The following is a 19,464-nucleotide window of genomic DNA, read 5'->3' as shown; positions in this document are numbered from 1 at the left end:
ACCTGGGGGCCATGGGACAGTCAAGGCTCAGGGGATGCAAGGAAGAGAGGGCCAGGGAGGAGGGGGCCCAGACAGGTGCAGGGAGCAGGGAGCCAGGAGGAGGGAGCCAGGGAGGCTCCAGGAGGGCAGAGTCGTGGGCTCCCTACTGTAGTCCTCCCAAAATAGTGCTTACTGCCTTGCAGGCTGTTCTAAAAGCATGGAGACCACAGCTTCCTGCCAGAAGCCCAGGTTTCTGGCGCCTCCCTCACCCAGCCGCCTGGAGTAAAGGTGGCCTATTTTTTGTGGCAGAGGGGCTGTGAGTCCTTGCCAGTCTCCAGCCACCCTGGCCCCCATCTACACAGTCCCTGGCACAAGCTCTTCCTTCATGACCCCCAGGATATCAACAGGTGACTCATCTGGGAACAGGGGGCGGGGGCCAGAGGATCCAGGCCAAACTCCAGGCCACTGGCAAGGAGGGACCATTCGCCCAGGACACCACTCTGTCCCCTCCCTTGGTGGCCTGTGTGGTGACATCATTCTCCCCTTCCTGGCCAGGGCTTCCTGTGGCTCAGGCTGCTTCTGACCCCATCCCTGTCTGGACAGCAGGAGCAAGGATGGCGGGAGGGGTCCCAGCTGTACTAAGCCTGTCCAGTGCCGAACTGTGTTCCCACCCCTGCCCTGGGCCAGCCCTGCTTCTGCTGAAAACTTGGGAGAAAAAACAATGGTAGTTGGGCAGTAGTACCACCTGACCCCAGTCCTGGGAGGTGCATCCCATAGGGGAGCCCCATCCCTGTTCCTTGACCCTCCCTGGACCTGCTGAGTCACCTTCCTCTGGGCATCGGTCTGGAACAGTGGTTCCCAGCCCCTGGCCATTTACATTGTGAATCTGCAGCATTAAACTCCCCAGTGAGCCACCCAGTCCTAGCAACCAAGTCAAAATAAGCGCCTGAGTGTGGGCGTGGGGGCCAGCAGATGGGATGCCCTTGTTTTTTGTGTCGCGGTGCCCGCGTGCCTCCATCTGCTGCTGACTCCAGCCCAGACCCCCGGGAGGCTGTGGAGGTTGCTGTGTGGCTGTGTCCATGCCACCCCTCTGGAAGACCTGGCCTGAGTGTCCAGCCTCTGATGTCACATTTGGGTGGCAGATCTGTGGGTAGGAGCTGTCTCTGTGCCCACCTCCCAAGAAAGTGTACACACACACACACAGAAATGCACACATGTGCATGTATGACAATGGGTCTCCTCAAGTTGCGCCGATGAATCCACATTGCTGGGTCTGTGGACAGGGTCTTGGTTTGGATTCCCCAGAAGCAGATTCTCCGTGAAGGTGTGAGGCAGGGTCTCCGTGAAGGTGTGAGGCAGGGTCTCCGTGAAGGCTTGAGGGCAGGGTCTCCGTGAAGGTGTGAGGGCAGGGTTCCCCTGAAGGTGTGAGGCAGGGTCTCCGTGAAGGTCTGCATGTGGGTGTGTTATCTGGAAGCTGCTGTCATTTGAGGGTGAGTGTCCTTCCAGAGGCCCATGTGCGAAAGGTATAGTCCCCCAAGGCTTTATTATTATTATTTTAACAGTTTATTTAACTCAAAAGCAAACTTACAGAGAGACAGGTAAGGGGAGACACACAGAAATGTCCCATCCACTGGTTCACTTCCCAGATTGCTGCAACAGCCAGAGCTGAGCCGATCTAAGGCCAGGTCTCCCAGAGGTGCAGGGGCCCAAGGGCTGTCCTCTGCTGCTTTCCCAGGCCGTAAACAGGGAGCTGGATGGGAAGAGGAGCAGCCAGACCTTGAACCAACTCTGCAGGAAGTGGCTCTACTTACCATGACATGGCACCGCCCCTACCACAGTGTCATGTTAGTGGCACTAAGGGAGTCAGTCAATTTTAGTATTTGGAGATGGGGCTTTGGTATCTAGATTGTGCCATTCTGACAGACTCCTGGTGGCTTTATAAGTGTCCACAGAGGTGTGGCTCCCTGGCTCTTGTCACGCCATCCTATGTCCCCTCAGGAATCTGCCAGAAGGACTTCATCAGGGACCAAGCCCAGGGGGCCTGCCTGGTTTGGAATTGTGCCCTTCCAAAGCCATGAGCTGAAACCAACTTCTATGGCTCATCCAGTAACTGCCCTGGGCATTCCATTGTAGTAACAAAAAGTAAGAAGGGTGACTCAGAACACTGACAGGGATGGGAGGGCAGTAACCAGGACCTGAACCTGTGCTCATTGAGGGTGTTAGCGCTGCAGGAAGAGGCATAACCCACTACACCACAGCACCAGCTCTGCGAAGGCCACCTTCTAAGTTCCGGCCTCCAGCTCAGGCTAGTTTATTCTGCCCTCCATCTCTGCTCCTTGGCACAATCCACACCAGAGAGAGCCATGTCCTCTGAGGAGGCCCGTTGGCATTAAATGACAACCCCGGGGGTAAGGCTGGCCCTCTGAGCTTGTACGAGACACGTGCATACACAGGCCTCTTGGCTCTGGCCCTGACAGCCAGGGATGACAGTTTGGCTAGACTGAGTGGCAGGTGGAGACAACCCAGCAGTAAGCCTGGCCGAGTCTGCCTCTGTGTGCCACCTGACGTGTCGTTCCTCTGCACGCAGCCGGGTCAGCCCGCCCTTACCTATGCAAATGTGCTGTCACACAGGAATCCGCCAACACCAATTTATCACCCGTTTGCACGTTGGCAGCGAGCGAGGCGATGAGATCATGGAACGTGGGGCAGGTGAATGTTGAGACTGGCGGGGAGCATGAGCCGCTGCTGAGAAGTGGCTCCCAGAGAGGGGCAGGAGCGGGGCGGGACAGAGAGCCAGGGTGCGGTAGGTGTGTGTGTGTGTGTGTGTGTGTGTGTGTGTGTGTGTGTGTGTGTGTCTGTGTGTGTGTGTCTGTGTTAGGGGGGCGGTGAACGGTGGTCCTGGAGCCGACGCAGGGGAACAAACAAAACCCTTTCAGCCGACAGTTAGCTCTCCTTTCACCTGTCACCCTTGCCCCACGTGAAGTCAAGTTCAACTTCACTCAAACACCTGCTGCTGCTCCGGGCTCCGCCGCGGCACACAGGTCTCCGAAGTGTCCAGTGTGGGGAGGGCACGTGGACGCGCCGAGACTGGACGCCTACAGGGTTCAGAGCTAGGCCAACCCCTGGGAACCCAGGCCCACGCAGCGAGCCCCCTTGCCTCAGGTTCCAGGCCTGAGCGCCAAGAGCAACTTAGAAGGAGCCGCTTGGTCAGGCGCGATCAGAACGCGTGTGCGGCAGCTGGAGCCCAGGGCCGCAGGGGTAGCAGAGGCGCCGGAGGGACGGCCCGGGCGCACCCAGGAAGGGCAGGGGTCCGCGGCGGCCGCAGGGGCTGCACCAGACGCCGCCTCGCCCACGGGGAGGCGCCAGGGCCATGGGCGGCCCTCGGCGGGGAAGCGCAGAGCCGGGCCGCGGTCGCGAGGTGGCGCCGGCGCGCCGGGGAAGGGCTGCGGCCGCTCCCGGCCGCCTCAGCCAGCGCTCGGCCGCCTCCTCCGAGGAAACAATGCGGCTCCTGCGGGCGTAGCGCGGCGCGGGATCGGGCGCCGGACACCCGAGCGCGGGCGGCTGAGGCGGGAGCGAGCGGGCGGGCGCCGGGCGCGCCTCGCGGAGGGCCATGGGCGCGGCGCGGCGCGGGGCCGGGGGCCGGCGCGGCCCAGAGGCGCTGCGGGCCCGGGGCCGCCTCTAGCCGGCACCGGGGATGCGGGCGCCCTCCACGGGGTGCCCCCTCTACGCGCCGGGGCGCCGTCCCGCCCAGCGAGCGAGCCCGAGCAAGCAGTCGCGCGGCCGGCGGTCTGGGGGCGCGCCGCCTTCCGGCCCCTAAAATGTGAGCGGGGAGGGGGAGGAGACGCTGAGACGGCCCGGCTGGGCGCCCTCGCCGCCCTCCGGCAGCCGCGCCGCCCGGTTCCCCGCCGCCCAGGCCGCGCGCTACCCGCGGGCGGCGGCCCGAGCTGTGAGGCCACCGCGCCGCGCGCCCTGAGCCCAGGCGGGTTCGCGGCCCCGACTGTGGAGAGCCTGACCCAGGACGGTGCGTCCTGCCTCGCCCGCCGCTGCTCTCCCGGACAAGTTCGAATCATGATCGCGGTCAACCCTGATGGGAAAATAATGGTTAGAAGATGCCTGGTCACCTTGAGACCCTTTCGGTAAAGTTCTCGCCCCGGGGGCGCGGGGGAGGGGTGGGTGAGCACAGTTCCCCGCGAGGGGAAGCGTCTGGGTGGCCGAGCAGGCGGCAAGGGCCTCTGGGGCTGGAGCCGGACAGAGTTGGGGTACAGGTGGGAGGAGTGTATGATTCTGGGACCTGCCAGGGCTGGTGGAGGTTGGAGAGGACCCGAGGTGCGGGATGGGAATGGGGAGGGGGCAGAGTGCATCCAGGCTGTGGTTCGGCCTGGGAGGTAGCCCTGGCCAGCGTCCACCCCCCTTCCAGTCCCTGGGTCCTTCACAGTCCCATCCCAGCGGCGAAGTTGGTGCACACCCCTGTTCCGCCCCCAGGCACTCACCTGCTCCCAGAGGGTCCTGGCCGCTGGGAAGCGAGAATTCCCTTCCACTGGGGATTTGCCTCTGGACGCTGGATGGGGGAATCGGGGGTTTCGGTGGCACTTGGGGAGCCCCGCAACACTCACACCTCAGGCCCGCCAGATCCGGTGGTGTGCCACCTCAGTCTCCAAGCCAGGCCAGGCTGGGGAGGGGCGCGGTGCAGGATAAGGAGGGTGTGGCGGGGCTGGCCTGGGGTCCCTGCCACAGGTGGGGTCGGGGCAGTAGAACTCCTGCTGGGGCTTTGACTGCGGGAGGTTGGTGGGTGGGGGAGGCTGGACTGACCCAGTCCCCGGGCCTTTTCAAGTCGGGTTGTGGGTAGCTTCCTGAGACAGAGGGGGATCTGGCTGGCCAGGGAGGGTGTGGAAGGGCATGGAGAGCTGGGGGTCCCTGAGGGTAGGGCGGTCCCTGATGGGGGCTGTTGGGAGACCCCTGGCTTGGGTGCCTGTGGGAAGTGGGGCTGGAAGTGCCAGCCCTGGGAAGGGCTTGACTCCTCCTAGCACAGGCGCCCAGGACTCCAGCACCATGGACAGCACTCAGCCAGCAGATTGGCTTCTCTGGCGAGCCGCCCTCCCTCTCCCACTCTCGGGCTCCTCATCCCGAGATAGCCCTGGGGCTGTGACACTTCCCCTGAGGGTCTCCCTATGCAGCCGGGGGTCCTGCAACCACCAGCGAAGTCCTCCAGTCTCTTTCAGAGGTTGTGGGAGGGAGCCTCCCATCCTGTCACCTCAAGGCTGGCTGGGGATGTGCTGCTTGCCCAGAACAGGGCCCATGGGTTCTGTAGGTCCCTGCAGAGTGCATCTGGGGGTAGACGAGACCATGTTCACTCAAATCCACCGTGGATGCCCCGGCTGCCAGGGCTGGAGTCTGGCGGAGCGAGAGACGCAAGATGAAGTGAGTTGGGAGCTTCAGGCTCTAAGCGCAGGCGCCTCTCGCATGGCAGCCAGCCTGGGAGCCCCGCTGTAAAAACAGCTGTGTGGAGGGCCAAGGGACTGTAACTGGGGGGCAGCCTTCCCTGTCCTCAGGCTTGGGGACACCAATGGCTGACACCTCCTAAGTACCCCCTGGCTGCTATCCTGAGGCCAGGCTGGCTTCCTGAAGGACACCGGGGCTTCCCTACCCCTGGGCTTGGAGGGTCCCCCATCCTCCCTGGCTGCGAGGGGCCTAGATGACTCTTTCCTGCCTTGGGTTCTGCGCCTCTGGCAGCTTCCTTGAAGGACTGACTGGGAAAATTGTTGTGCTTTTTATTTTCTTCTGCAATTATGTGTTTTCTTTAATGGACCAAATTTTAATTAAATACTGCTCTGCCAGCCTCAAATAATGAAGATTAAAATGCAGAAAGCAAGTCTTGCATAAAGATACAGGCAAGCGTGGGGCCTGGGGGGCCAGGGAGCAGAGGGGGGAACTTGTCAGGCTCCACATCAGGTGGAACAGGGTGGGGATGGCTCCCCCTCCAGCCCTGTCAGTCCATCATGTCTTCTGACAGATTCGCAGTCTCAGAGCAGCTGCCCCTCTGGCCTTCCCTGTGGCTGTGCTGACAGCTCTGTCCTTTTGGGGAGCTGCTGCTGGATACCATGGCCGGGTACCCTGAGGGTCCTGGGTGATTGATAGCACGCTGAAGGGTCTCGGCTGGACGGCTGGACCACCGCCTTGCTCTCTTGCTGGCCTCAGGCCCTGCTGTTTGCCACCATGTGCCGGCTTCTCTGCCTCAGTATCACTGCAGCACCTGCTCCAGCAGACTGCCTGCCCCTCTCCCAGAACATCTGGCTCAGAAAGTTGGGGTGGGGGCTCCAGCTGGAGGCTGTCACCCGCTAGCAGCCTGGGTGCTGTCTCAAGGTGAGAAATTTCTCAGCTGTGCCCCCAGAGGAGAATCCTGCTCCTCTGTGGCCTCTGTGCGACTTCGGCCGGTTCCTCCTTTCCTCCCTCCCTTCCACCTTCCTTCCACCCCTCCTCTTTCCCTTCTCTCCTTCCTTCCTTTCTTTTTAAACATTAATTTGATTTATTTGCAAAGCAGAGTGACAGAGAGAAAGAGACACAGAGAGATCTTCTATCTGCTGGTTCTCTCCTAGAATGGTGCAACAGCCAGAGCTGAGCCAATCCAAAGCTGAGAGCCAGGAGCTTCTTCATGGTCTTGCCTAGGGTAGCAGAGGCCCAGGTACTTGGGCCATCTTCTGCTGTCTGCCCAGGTACATTAGTAGGGAGCTGGCTCAGAGCAGGACTGACCTCATGACAATAGCAGGTGATACTGCTGTGTGCAGTACTGCAACCCCATCTGGTCACTGCTTCAGGTCCCAGCTGCTTCATTTCTAACCCAGCTCTTAATGTGTCCAGAGGGTGGGCCAAGAAGCCCCTGCTCCCTGGCTTCAGCCTGGCCAGCCCTGCTTGCCGTGGCCCTCTGGGGAGTAAACCAGCAGATGGAAGATGGGAAGATCTCTCTGACTCTCCAACTCTCTCTCTGTAACTGTGCCTCTCAGTTAAATAGGATAATAATAAAAAAAAAAAAAGAAAGAAAGAAAGAAAAGAGAAGTGGAGCAGCTGAGAATCAAACTGGTGTCCATGTGGATCCAGTGTCACAGGCCGTGGCTTAACCCCCATGCCACAGCGCCAGTCCCTGGGGCCAGTTTTTTAGGGCTGACTTTCTTCATTGTCCGTAGGAGCCCCCTGGATGCTGGAGCTGATCCCCTTCTTTTTAATCATTGCACCTGCCCCGGGCCTTGGTGGGTGCAGGAGACAGCGTGTCACCAGCCTTGCTGACCCACTCTGTCTTGCCCGCAGGCTCTTCGTCCTGGGCATCGGCTTTTTCACGCTCTGCTTCCTCATGACGTCTCTGGGAGGCCAGTTCTCAGCCCGGCGCCCGGGGGAGTCACCCTTCACCATCCGTACAGAAGGTATCTGGGTAGGCCCATGGGGGTTGCGTGTGGGTAGGAGGAACAGGAGCTGAGTCCTGGGGGCGCTTCCTGGGCCCCCACCCCAGGCCAGGCCTCCCAGCCACCTCCTTGATGGGTATGTGTGAACTGGGGCCTCATGGCACGCTTTGGCTCTGGCCCAGATTCTTGGGGTCTCCTAGCTTCCATGTGGCCTGAGCTGGGGTGCTGGCAAGGGGTTCGCTAAGACTGAGGGTGGAGCTGTTGGGACTGCACAGGGGGACCTGTGAGCTTCCTCCTGCTCCCCTGGGGTGAGGGGACCTCGCTGTGTCACTTCCCTGCCCCTGGTCATCACTGTCACAGATATCCCAAGTGGATCGGTGCTTCAGGGCACTTATTAAGCCATCTGGTTTTCCGTCTTCAAATTCAATGCTTCAGTTTAGTACACACTTCGTCCAACTTGCAAAAGCTCCCAGAAGAAATCTCACACTTATTAGTCATTCAAGCCTGAGTGTGAGTTAATTTATCCCAGCTCTGGTTCACAAAGCTGCCTGCATCTCTCCAAGCAGGCGTGTTCCCTGAGCTGGTGCTGAGGCTACATCTGCCTCCCCCAGGCTGAACACGTGAGGTTGTGTCAAAACCAGGGAGGGCCCTGGTGGCACCCAGCAGACAAAGAGCACCCCTAAATGTTGAGTGGAGGTGCGGATCGCAGCGGGGATGAATGGGGACTACACAGAGAAGGGTATCAGGGGCAGAGGAGCCAGAAGGTGCTGGAATTGCTGGGGAACCTCCTGTTGGGGGTGTGAGCACGGCACACGTGGCTTCGTCATGCTGCTGCAGGTGGTCAGTGGTTGCCGGTGTGAGGCTTCTGTGAATGGCAGGGCTGTGAATGTCCTGGGGCACATCTTGGGTGGGCAGGTAGAGGCGGTCGTGGCAGCCCTGGACGACTGGAGTTGCTTGGTCCCCTGCGTGCTCAGATCTGCTTGATCCAAGCTGAAGTTATTTTGTGTTTCTCAGGCCTCTGGGCCGGGAACTGGGTGCCTGGGATACAGAGCGAGGGGCTTGGAGGAGGTGAGCCAGGAGGAAAGGGGAGGAGGAAGCCCCCGGTTCTCCTGGTCCCCTGGGACTCCTTCATGCCCTGGATCAGAAGAGACATAAGGCAGGCATGCGGCAAGGGTTTGCACTGTGGCTTTAAAATCCAGACCTGGAGGCTGGCGTCGTGGTGTAGTGGGTTAAGATACCATCTGGAAAGCTGTTTTGTGTTCCAGCTGCACCACTTCTGTTGCAGCTCCCTGCTGATGCACCTGCAGAGGCCAGAGAGGCCCCTGCACACCCACACGGGAGACTCGGAGAAAACCTCTGGCTTCTGGCTTTGGCCTGGCCCAATTCTGCTGGTCATTGCAGTCAGTGGAGAGTGAATCAGCAGATGGAAGACCTCTCTCTCTCTCTCTCTCTCTCTCTCTCTGACTTTCAAATAGATGCATACATCTTTAAACAAATAAAATCCTGATCTGGCAAGAGACCCCTTCATGCCATCAGCCACACTGTCCTGGGGCAGCTATGCAGACATCCCAACAGGTGCCTGCAGGGAGGAGGGTGGCTGCTGGGAGGGGACGGGTGATGGCAAGCCTGAGGAGGTCCCCAGGGAGCTGTGGGCCAGGACTGGGGTGTAGGCAGTGCAGGTCAACGGGGTCTGAGGAATCCAGGGAGGCGGGTTCTCACTGCAGGTCAGATGGCAAGAGAGAGGTCAAGGCCCCTGGGAGAGGGCAGCAGCCTGGCACAGCATCACAGCTGAGTACCCAGAGGCCCTGTGTGCCCAGGCTGCTGTGTGCTTACTAATAAAGCATGCCAGCTTGGGGCAACCATGACAGAGAGGGGTGCTTCATGGGGTGACCCTCGCTCAGCCTCTGGTAGGGGTGGCTGTTTTTGTGTTTTCTTTCTTTTTTAGTTATTTATTTGAAAGTCAGAGTCACAGAGGGAGAGGAAGACAGAGTTCTGTTTGCTGGTCCACTCCTCAGATGGCCACAGTGGCCGGGGCTGGGCCAGCCGAAGCCACGAGTACCTGGGCCATCTTCTGCTGCTTTCCTAGGTGCAATAGCAGGGAGCTGGATTGGAAGTGGAGCAGCTGGGACTTGAACTATGACCCATGTGGAATCTAGGCTTTGTGATGGCAGTTTTACCTGCTTCGCCGCGATACCAGCCCCTGAGCAGGGAGATTTGGCTGTTTCCTCCCTACACCCTTCTCCTGCCTTCTGGCCTCTGCCTTCTCTCCCCCAGGCAGGAGCTGGCTGTCCTCGGACAGACTGTGCTAAGTCCTCCTTCCCCCTGTGTTTAGCTGTCTTGTGTCTCAGGTCAGCCCAGCATGGCTGCCCTGAGCATCCCTCTAGCTTGACCATGAGAGAGCTCCAGGCTCCGCAGCCCTGCTCCTCCCAGGGCTTCTATCTTCGTGGCTGGCAGCCATGGGGGCACAGGTCTAGGAATCCCACAGGGCCGGCTCCATCTCCTTCTGCCCAGTCCTCTACAGTGTTTGTTGTGGCGCTGGGTGGTAAGCCACGTGCCATGTTCTGTATCTGTGCTGACCCAGTCACAATCCCCTCCTTGGCTGCCGGGGGGCTGGGGGAATTCGCCTGTGGTTTCCAGAAGCTACTGGAAGGCAGTGGTAAGAAGTCAGGGTTGGGACGAGAAAGGGGGCCAGGAGAGGTGGGGGAGTGGGAGAGAACAAGACAGCAGTGGCATCTGGGGGAGCAGGGGTCGCCCCTGGATGTCAGTATGAGTTTCCTGCAGGGCTCAGCATTCTTTATTTATACGAAAATACAAGGGAGGTGGTTTCAGCTCTGAGAGTGATTGCTGGGCCTCTTTCAGCAACTAACCAATGTTAGCCTGGTGGCTTGGAAACCAAATTGCCTACTTGCCAAACCTTCCCATGCCAGTGGTGGCACCAAGGCAGTGAGTCCCAATGGGGAGAGGGTCCTTGCCTGCTCCAGGCCAAACCCCAAAGTTCCTGCTCTCTCATCCTGGGTTTTGGGTAGGGTTCAAGGCAAGGGTCTGTGAGGGCGAGGTTCAGCTGGGGGCAGAATGCAGGCAGCAAGGAGGGGAAGAAGCTTGGGCTGGGCTGGCAGACAGAGAGGCCAGCAGGGAGCCAGGGAGAGGCACTGCAGGGAACTCCATGCCACCCGGAAACTGGGGCACAGGCTCGCAGCCGCTGTGTTTACAGGAGCCAGCTGCTGGGTCAGCAGGCTCAGAGCCCGGCCTGCTCAGTGGCCATGATCCTGGGGTGTCCAGCCCTGATCCTGGGGTGCCCCTTCCATTCCTTCGAATTAGGGAGCCCCAGGGAGGTCAGGGAAGTTGTACCACACCCATCAGCTCCCCACAAAGCAGGAGGTGCCTCTGGGGTGGTCAGGCACCCTCATCCTGCTTGATGGACAGCTGTCCCTCTTTTTTTTACTCCATCCTATGGTTGGAAGCCAGGTGTGGACTCGAATGATAAGCTTGGGAGGGGCTGTCAGGAGACAGCAAAGTGTCAGCCTGGACCCCTGCCCCCAGTTCTAAGGCGGAAAGAAGGGAGGGGGCTATTGGTTGACCAGGCAACTGACCAGCTGGGTGTGTGAGTGGGAGAGGTGGGGACAGGGGAGAACCCATTAGTTACTGGGCAGGAATGGGAGGTAGGCAGACTATCGCTGCTTTAGCTGTTGGGTGGGCCGGGGCCAGAGCCAGGGGTCCTGTCTGGTCATCTTCATCAATGGCCAGTACAGCTATGTTGGGTGGGTTGTCTTGGCTGGCGCCATCCTTCCCTCCTCTTCGTCTGCTTCTTTTATTTGTTCCTGGAAGCCTTGGGCCCAGCCAGTGTCCAGCTGGTCTACGTCAGACTATGAGGGACCCTGGCCAACTCCGGACCCACTTTTGAGTGGTCCAGCTGGCAGGGGGCTAGGACCCAGCCTGGAGTGACATATTGGAGTGGAAAAACAAGGAGGGCAGGGATGTACAATGGGTCACAGTAGCTCTGCAGTGTCCTCCCTCTCCTCGCAGGCCCTCTGCCTGCCCCACTCCTTTGTCCTTCCCTGCTTCTCTTCTCTACAACCTACCACACACTTGCTCCCATCACCATGTGGTCCTAAGACACGGGCCTGAGTGTCCTGTGGAGCTGGGGCATCTGCAGGCTCTGTCCCCCTGTGGGGTCTGTGTATCCTCATTCCATCCTGAGCCGCAGGTGCTCTCAGTGCCCACACCGTTGGCCCCTGCAAACCCAAGGCCTTCAGCTGCTGACACTTAGCACGCTGCTTTGCCCAGGAGCTTCCTTCAGACTCCCTGTGACAAGCAGAAAGTGCTGGACATGGCTGTCCCTGAGATCAGCCGTCACCAAGTGACCCAAGGGAGAAGGCGTGCAGGTGTCCCAGCTCTCCCGCTCCATGTTCTCCCTGTCTCCTGGCCTCACTGGCCGGCCAGGCTCCTGTTGGCCAGGCAGTCACCCTTGCCCTTGCTGTCTCTCTCCCCAGTGCCTCCTCCCACTCGCCCCCATCACCTCCCTGATGAACTACCTGTCTGCCCTTGAACCTTGGGGTTTGAGGTCTGCTTTGGGGAGCCCAACCCAACTTCACTTCTGTTTGGGTAGCAGGGTTGTAAGGAGAGGCTCAGGTCTCTTGGTGGCCTGGTTGATTCGTTGAGGGGGCAGGTGGAGCCCAGTTTTAGGGTTCCAGGGGGCTATGGGGGCTCCTGTGCGCTGATCGAGACTACAGAAGTCAGAAGCCCAAGGCAGCATGCCTGGCTCTTACGCAGGTACATGCGGTGCTGCTGCAGGGAGCGACTGCGGGGTCGGGGGTTGTGACTTGTTTTCATCTGGTTCTGTTGTTCCCATGGTCTCCCCTGCCTGGGCTGGGAGTGAGGGAAGGGAGGCGCTTTGCCCAAGTGGTTTTGGGCACCCAAAAACCAGCATGAAAGTCAGACAAACTTATTATGGTTTCCTGCCCTGGGGGCTTGGAGGTGGGGGCTGGGAAGGGATGTAGTGGGTTGGGGGGCTGGCAGACAGCAGGGTCCTAGGCCCCTCCAAACATAGTTCCTGTGTGAGAATCCCAAGCAAAATACAGACACCTGGGCCCTGGAGGTTTGAATCTGCAAATCTAGGCTGTAGCCCCGTCACCAGAATGTTAATAGCCCGGACTGCTGGTGGGTGGCTGATGGATACTCCCCATCTGGAAGTTCTGTCTGAAACTTGGTGTTGGGGACTCTGGTGTTGCTAGGCCTTCCCTGCCATCTCGCAGACCCAATGACAGTTGGAGCCCAAGCTCACCTCAGAGATGTTAATCTGGAGTTCCATTTCACAGTCACCAAAATTGAGGCCCAGAGGGGCAGAGAAAGGAGCCCAGATGGCAGAGCTGGGATGCAGCAGGGAGGGCTGCCCCCACCCTCACTCCCACCCAGCATCACAGCTAGTGCTGCCCCAGGGGTACCTACCATGGGAGCAACAGGCGGGGTGTGGAGATGGCCAGGCCTTGAGTGGGGCTGGCATCTGATAGTCCCCTCCCTCTGCCCACAGTGATGGGGGGACCCGAGTCCCGGGGCATCCTCCGCAAGATGAGTGACCTGCTGGAGCTGATGGCAAGACGCATGGACGCACTGGCCAGGCTGGAGAATGGCAGTGAGCCACGGCGGGCCGCTGGCCACGGCCACTCGGCAGACAGGTGACGGGGCACTGGGGGATGGAGAGGGGTGTGGAGAGGAGGGGGTACATCCCTGGGTGGGCTGGAGGTCCAGCCTCACATCGCTCACCCCGAGCTTGGCCTGAGAGGCTGCAGGCCATTCGCCCTCCTTTCCGTTAAGCTGCAGGACACGCGGAGGCCCCAGGAGCAGCCAGAGCGCTGGTGCCACTGTCCAGGCTTAACGACAGCTAGTGGTCATGAAGCCTGCTTTCCTCTCTTCCCAAATAAAATGTTGCACAAACACTGTAGGCTGGAGACAAGTGCCTTCTGGAAGCTGGCCCCGCTTCCTGTCCCGTCCACAGCCCTCTCCCACGCGTGTATGGGCATGCATCATCCTGGGAGGGTATGGCCCTTGGGGGCTTCACAGGAAGGAGCACTCACAGACATGGGCTGTACCTGCAGGGTCTTTTTCAGCTTGATTTTGAGTTCTGTCATTAGAAGGAGAGCATGGGTGGATGCTGGGCCATTTAGTCATAGCAGAATTCCCTGCTTTTTTTTTTTTTTTTTTTTTTTGAGAGGCAGAAAGGGAGAGAGATCTTCCACCCAGTGGCTCACACCTTAAATGCCAGTTGGGCTGGCCAGGCCGGAGCCAGAAGGGGTGCAGGTTCAGTCTGGGTTGCTCATGTGGGTGGCTGGGTCAGCACCTGCTGTCTCCCAGGGTGCTGGCTGTAGGAAGCTGGAGTTGGTAGTGGAGGTGGGATTTGAACCTAGTCACTGCTACAAGATAGAGGCATCCCAGGTGGGGTCTTACCTGCCAGGATCGTGCGCTTCTCCTGGTTTATTTGTTCTAAATGTTCCCCTCCCAAGAGCCTGTGCCACTCCTGCAGCCCTGACCCAGCCTCAGTGGTATTCCGAGGTTCAGCGGCCCTGACCCTCAAGGCATCCCAGGGCTCAGCGGCCCTGCCCCTCATGGCATCCCAGGGGACATCCTGGACCTATTTGGTTCTGCGCCTTCTCCCTGCTGACGGCCACACGTGGTGAGCTGCTGCTCCTCAGCTGCACAGTGGTGTGGGAACTGGGACTTGGGGCCCCTTGGAGTGTGGAGCTGTGCCACGTGGGAGGTCTCGATGCCAAGTGAAGGCTGGGAGCCCCCGCCGGACCTGGGAGGCAGTGGTAGTATCGGAGGGACCCCCAACTTGTGTGCAGGATCCATGGCTATGTGGTCTGCCTGGACAGAGCTGGGGGCCACGACGCCCATCACCAACTGGCCTTGCCAACTACGCCAAGGTGCTAGGTGCCCAGGCAAGGTGGGGGTGGCCCGAGATGGCAGTATTTGTTCATCTTGAGCGCCTGGCATTGTTGCAGCCCCACAGCTGCCTCTGAACTGCTTCAGTTCCCACGGGGAGCAGACCTCTGCAGAGACAAGTTCAGCTGCTTGCTTAAGGTTGCACGGAGCTGGTGGTTGGCCTGACTTGGAGTGTCAGCTGGCTGACTCCATGCCCTGGGTCTCTGTAACCTCCATAGTCTTGACTGCCATCTGTCAGCCTGTTTGTTTGTTCAGTTCGTGTGGGTTAGTTTTTACTAACCACTCCTGTCGACTTGCTCAGAGAGAGCAAGCCTTTGTCAGACCTGTGTGCTTGCTTGTTGCAACATGGGCACTGCAGATACAGGCCTAGGATGGGAGTCGAGTTGAATTGAGTTACAAGGCTCCTGGGTTATAGGAAATTGGGGCAGTGCCCCCTGCCCCTGAGACTTTACATTCCCCAGAATGAATGAAAGAAACAAGCTCAGGAAACGTGTCGGGTCCCTGGTAGGCAATGACAGCTCTGCCAGACGCTGTCCTTGTTGAAAGAGAGAAGTGAGGATGCCTTCGTACTGCTGGAAAGGAGGGGGTGTCTGAGGGCGGTGTGGGGGCTTGGCTGTGAGTAAAGGGAAGCAGCCGGCCCCACGCAGAGATGGAACGGCAGGTGTAAAGGGCCCGGGACAGGGGCACACCTGGTACCTGGTGTGTTGAAAGGTGGTAAGGGATGGTGGAGGCCTCAAACAGATTAGCTAAGTAGCAAGAGGAGAAGCAGAGGGTGAGGCCAGAGAAGCAGATACGGAGGCCCCCGGGGACCTGTGGGACAGGAGACTGACCTTCCTCTCCTCCCCTCTGTGTGTGGGGAGCCCACCTCCTCCTCACTGTCTGGCCCCTTCCCGCTATGGCTCCATCCTTCTCCCTCCATCCAGGCCCTCATCCTTCTGGCTGCTTCTGCCTACAGCTGTTTGTCAGGGCAGAGCAGAGCAACTGGGAGACCTCAGCCCCTGACCCCGGGCTGCCTCCTTGGGCTGGGGCTGTCACACAAAACTTTCCAGGTGCCTCTGGTTTTTTCCAGGCCTGGCCCGTCCCTCCCACCTCTGCTCTGCCTTTGCTGTCCTCCAGGGAAGAGGTGTGGCTTGAGGGTGGAGGGAGTGCTCCCTCCTGGCTCCACCCCAGGAAACAATGCCCATCCATCATGGGCAGCAGCCAGTGGGCAACCAGCCCATTAGCCTCTGCAGGCAGAACCATCCTCTGCAGGGACGTTTGTGCTGCTGGGTCGGGGAGCGAGCTGGTGGGCATACCCAGACTGTGCAGGGGCCCCAGGGCGCAGACCTGGCAGCCCCTGTCCACTGGGCCTTCTCCAGTGAGATGAGCTGGGGCAGACAGAGCAGGACCCTGCACCAGTACCCGCTGCTGCATTGCCAGCCAACCTTCCGTCTTCTGCACATTTTTCTGCCGCCCTCTTTCTGCCCTTCCAAAAGCTTCTAGGCCACCGCCTCCCACTTGTGGCTGGTGTGTCCTCGGGGGAAAACACATTTGCTATTTTAGCCTTGGAAAACATAATTAGGTAGGCAGATTTGCTGCAAACAGCATCATATTATGTATCCTGAAGCCAAATAGTAATGATCTTTGAATTTTCCATGAGGCTTCTCTTCGGAAGGGGGAAAAAAAGATCTTCAGAAATTTGAGGCTATCTGGATGCGATGTGTGTGCCTTTGCCAGAGGCCGCCTGTGCGCAGGGCTGGAGATGGGCACTCTGCAGAGCCCTGTGCTTGGAGGAGTGTACCACCTGCCCTGTATCCCGGGCGGAGGTTGGGGAAGCCAGTTCCTGCCATGGCCCAGGAAGAACTGGCTGGCTGCACGTATGTATGGTCACACCCAGGACCCAGGAGTGTCCCTCTACAGTGCTGCCTCGGAGAAGAACATGAACTTGTGACCGGCATGTCTGAGGACAGAGCCAGTGCCCGCCGGCAAAGCTGGTGCTGGGCAGAGGCTGGCAGGCCCGCCCTGCAAGAGGCGTGCAGACCTGGAATGATACCCTCCTGCCGTCCCATGGGGGAATGCTGCCATTCCCCTCCTCTAAGAGGGAGAGCCGTGTGAGTGCCTGGAAGTCACTGTACATAAGAAGAGAGTGCCAAGGGGGGGCACCAAAATCCTTGTCTTTGGGTAATGATTTTTTTTTTTTTAATTAAGAAAAAAAGTTTCATTTACACACTCAAAAATGCTTCCTTGGGTATTCCTGCCCAGGTCTGTGCTGGCAGCAGGCAGAGTGTGGGTAGCAAGGTGCAGGGTTGGTGGTGTGTACAAGAGGGGGTGGGTCAGGGACACCTTCTCTGCTCACACAACTTGGGGCTCAGCCCCGGGATCTGCCTTTTGCTGTCAGGAAAGCCTCATGGGCAGGATCTGGGAGCTCCAGGGCTGGCGAGGAGGGATTAGGGGATGTGGGTGACATGGCTCCTGGCAGAGGCCGTTCAGGGTGGGGCTCAGTAGACTCAGGGCTCTGGCCCAGGAGTCAGGGAAGTGGCCCCAGGGGAGACTGGGAGGCCATGGCCATGGGGTGAGGGGGTGGCAGGGTCCCATGGGCCACCCCGGTCCTCTTGGGCCTCCTCTTATACTGCCCATAGAGTGACACCAACACCCAAGAAGTCCAGCTCCAGCCGTCCTGATGGGTGCTAAGCAGGGGCTGGGGTAGCAGACACCTCCTAAGGGTCTCCAAGTAGCGAGGCAGTGCGCAGCCCTGCCCAGCCTGCTCCGGCTAGCAGCAGGGCGTGGCCAGCCAGGTGCCCTCTGTGCTCGGTTGTCTGTTTGGAACCCCCTCTCCCCTGCTGCCCATTCCAGCAGCATCAGGGACTCGGGGTGATGGGGCCCAGAGCAGGGACAGCCAGGGAAAGCTGACACTGGACAGGGTGGCCGGGAGCAATGGCAGATGCTGTCGGTGACACACTGAGGGGCCCCCGAAGAACTGTCCCTCCCTGCCGTTGCACCTGTGTGCATGGGCCTCGCTGTGTATGAAGTGGCAGGCCTCTGTGTCCACACGGCTCTGTGTTTGAAAAGCAAAGTGATCAGCTTTGTAATAAAAGAACAACTCCCATGAGCTCGCCAGCCGCTGCGGGCTAGAATCGATACCTGTTAATTGAATGCAGCCCTGGTAAATCATGGGCTGGGCGTAAGAGTTAGACTCCAGGCATTCTGCGGCCACGGATCACTCTGGGGGGCTGGGTCTGAACCCAGGGCCTCCCCGGGGGACGGACCAGAGAGGTGCAGGAGCCAGAGTGGGGTGGCACTGTTGAGTGAGTGGAACTGATGCTGGGGTAGAGTGATGACTGGAGCTGCCTCCACGGAGTGTCAGAAATGGGGGTTCTCTCCAGAAGGAACCCTCCCCCTACCATGTGCTGGATGTTCACCTGCATCTCTGCTGAGGCCCCCCCACACACCCAGTTCTGGCCGTCCTAGCAGCAACTGCCCTTGAAGGTGACAAAGGACAGAGACGGAAGGCATGGCACACAGGGTCCTAAAGGGAGGTGGGAGTGAGGCTGGGGTGCTGTCCCCAAGCTGCTCAGTCCTGGGCAGACAGAACTCTGGTCTTTGCTCTGCCAAGGGCCCTTAGCTCTGCTGTGGCCGCCTGTCCCTCTAATGCGGCAGTCTGCACCTTGCCCCCTGCCGGAAAAGGATTCTGCGGTTGGGAGGGGAGGTGGCCATGGAGCTGGTGACCTCAGCAGAGACCCCCTCCCCCAATTCTCGGAACCACCTGCTGAGGGCTGTCGAGATGGAAATGGCTCATTTTCTTTGAAGATCAGTCTACTTGCAATGTCCACTTTTGGGGTGGGGGCTATAGCATTCAGTCTGTAACAGAAGTATTTTGTAACTGCATGGCATTAAGGGGAATCTACAAATATGAGTTTCTTTTTTTTTTTTTAAGATCTATTTCTTTGGCAGGCAGAGTTACAGAGAGAGGGAAGATAGAAAGAGATCCTCTAGCTGCTGGTTTACTTCCCAAAAAGGCTGTAGTGCTTGCAGCTGGGCCAGGCTGAGCTAAGAGCGTGGAGCTGCTTCTGGGTTTCCTACGTGGATGCAGGGAGCCGGACTTGAACAGGTGCTCATATGGGATGCTGGCACCACAGGAGACAGGTTAATCTGCTATGCCACAAGACTGGTCCCTAGGAAGTTTTAGAACAAAGTCAAACTTTTTCATAGAACCTTAACCTGCACATACTGCACTCTGGCCCAGGCATCGCTCACCACCACCACGACACCCTGAGTCCCCCACCCGCTGGAGGCAGCTCCACACCCACTCCCCGTTCATCCCATCCCTGGCTTCCTCTCCTTCTTGGCCCTTCCCAGCCTGTGGATCTGCCCTGCTTTCAGAGCTGGCCACATCCACTCCCGTTGTCATTTTGCGCAAACATCTCAGGCAGACAAGCCTAATGATATGTTCTTTGGAAATAGAAAGTGCTGTGCAAATGCTAAGTCCAGTATAATAATAGTGACGCCAAGTGATTCTGTTTTGAACAAGTTGAACTTGTTAAATCAGACAGATGCCATCTGCACTATTTAAAGCCATTGCCAGCAATGTGTTTTATGCAAGAACGCTTATGGTGGGAAAATCGCTGAATTCCCCAGAAAGTGAAGTGCTTTTCTTTGTACCGGGGCTGCTGCTGCCTCCTCTTGGGGGCCAGGTGACCGTCGTCAGGAGGTGAAAGCCTCTCGAGCGTGTGTTAGCTGCCCCACGGTTGCCTCGTGTCTGGTCTTCACCAGGATCGTGTCACTCAGATCCTGTGGGAGCTACCACCCAAGTTTAGAGACATGGGGTGATATCTCTGAGACCACCCAGCTGTGAAGTGGACCCATGGCTTCCAGTCCTCTCCAGGCTATTGCTAGGCAATGTGGAGAATGGCTGACCTGGGCTTCCTTGTCTCTCAGGAGGGCAGTGGTAGAATTCATCTGCCAGGAGCCTCAGCAAGGGCGTACTGAGGCAAAAAGCACCTGCTGCCTGCAGGGGTGGCGAGGGAGCCAGTGATCCCCAGAGGGACCAGGGAGCATTTCCTGCGAACCTACTGGTGGGGATGCAGTGAGGTTCCCACCAAAGTGTACCATGTACCCAAGCATGCACCCTGGCAGTGAGAGACCCAAGAGTGGGGGCAGGGCCGTGCTGCTCCCCAGGCCC

General features: G+C 58.9%; 1 protein-coding gene across 3 annotated transcripts in view; it reads left to right on the top strand.

The window, feature by feature from the left end:
• The first annotated feature begins 4,028 nt into the window (after window positions 1-4,028).
• Window positions 4,029-19,464, top strand: part of MGAT5B (alpha-1,6-mannosylglycoprotein 6-beta-N-acetylglucosaminyltransferase B) — a 42,740-nt gene continuing 27,304 nt past the window's right edge. For 2 of the 3 annotated variants that reach the window (XM_040989417.1, XM_040989416.1), the window contains exons 1-3: window positions 4,048-4,115; window positions 7,279-7,391; window positions 12,898-13,042. In XM_040989417.1, the coding sequence (XP_040845351.1) occupies window positions 4,048-4,115; window positions 7,279-7,391; window positions 12,898-13,042 (326 nt within the window). Of the gene's footprint in view, window positions 4,116-7,278; window positions 7,392-12,897; window positions 13,043-19,464 lie in introns of all 3 variants that reach the window. The other variant, XM_040989415.1, reaches the window with a different exon arrangement.

Source organism: Ochotona curzoniae, unplaced genomic scaffold, assembly GCF_017591425.1.
Source record: "Ochotona curzoniae isolate NIBS_2020 unplaced genomic scaffold, NIBS_Ocur_1.0 contig_523, whole genome shotgun sequence".
NCBI classification, from domain to species: domain Eukaryota; kingdom Metazoa; phylum Chordata; class Mammalia; order Lagomorpha; family Ochotonidae; genus Ochotona; species Ochotona curzoniae.
This window is presented reverse-complemented; position numbering and strand designations above follow the sequence as displayed.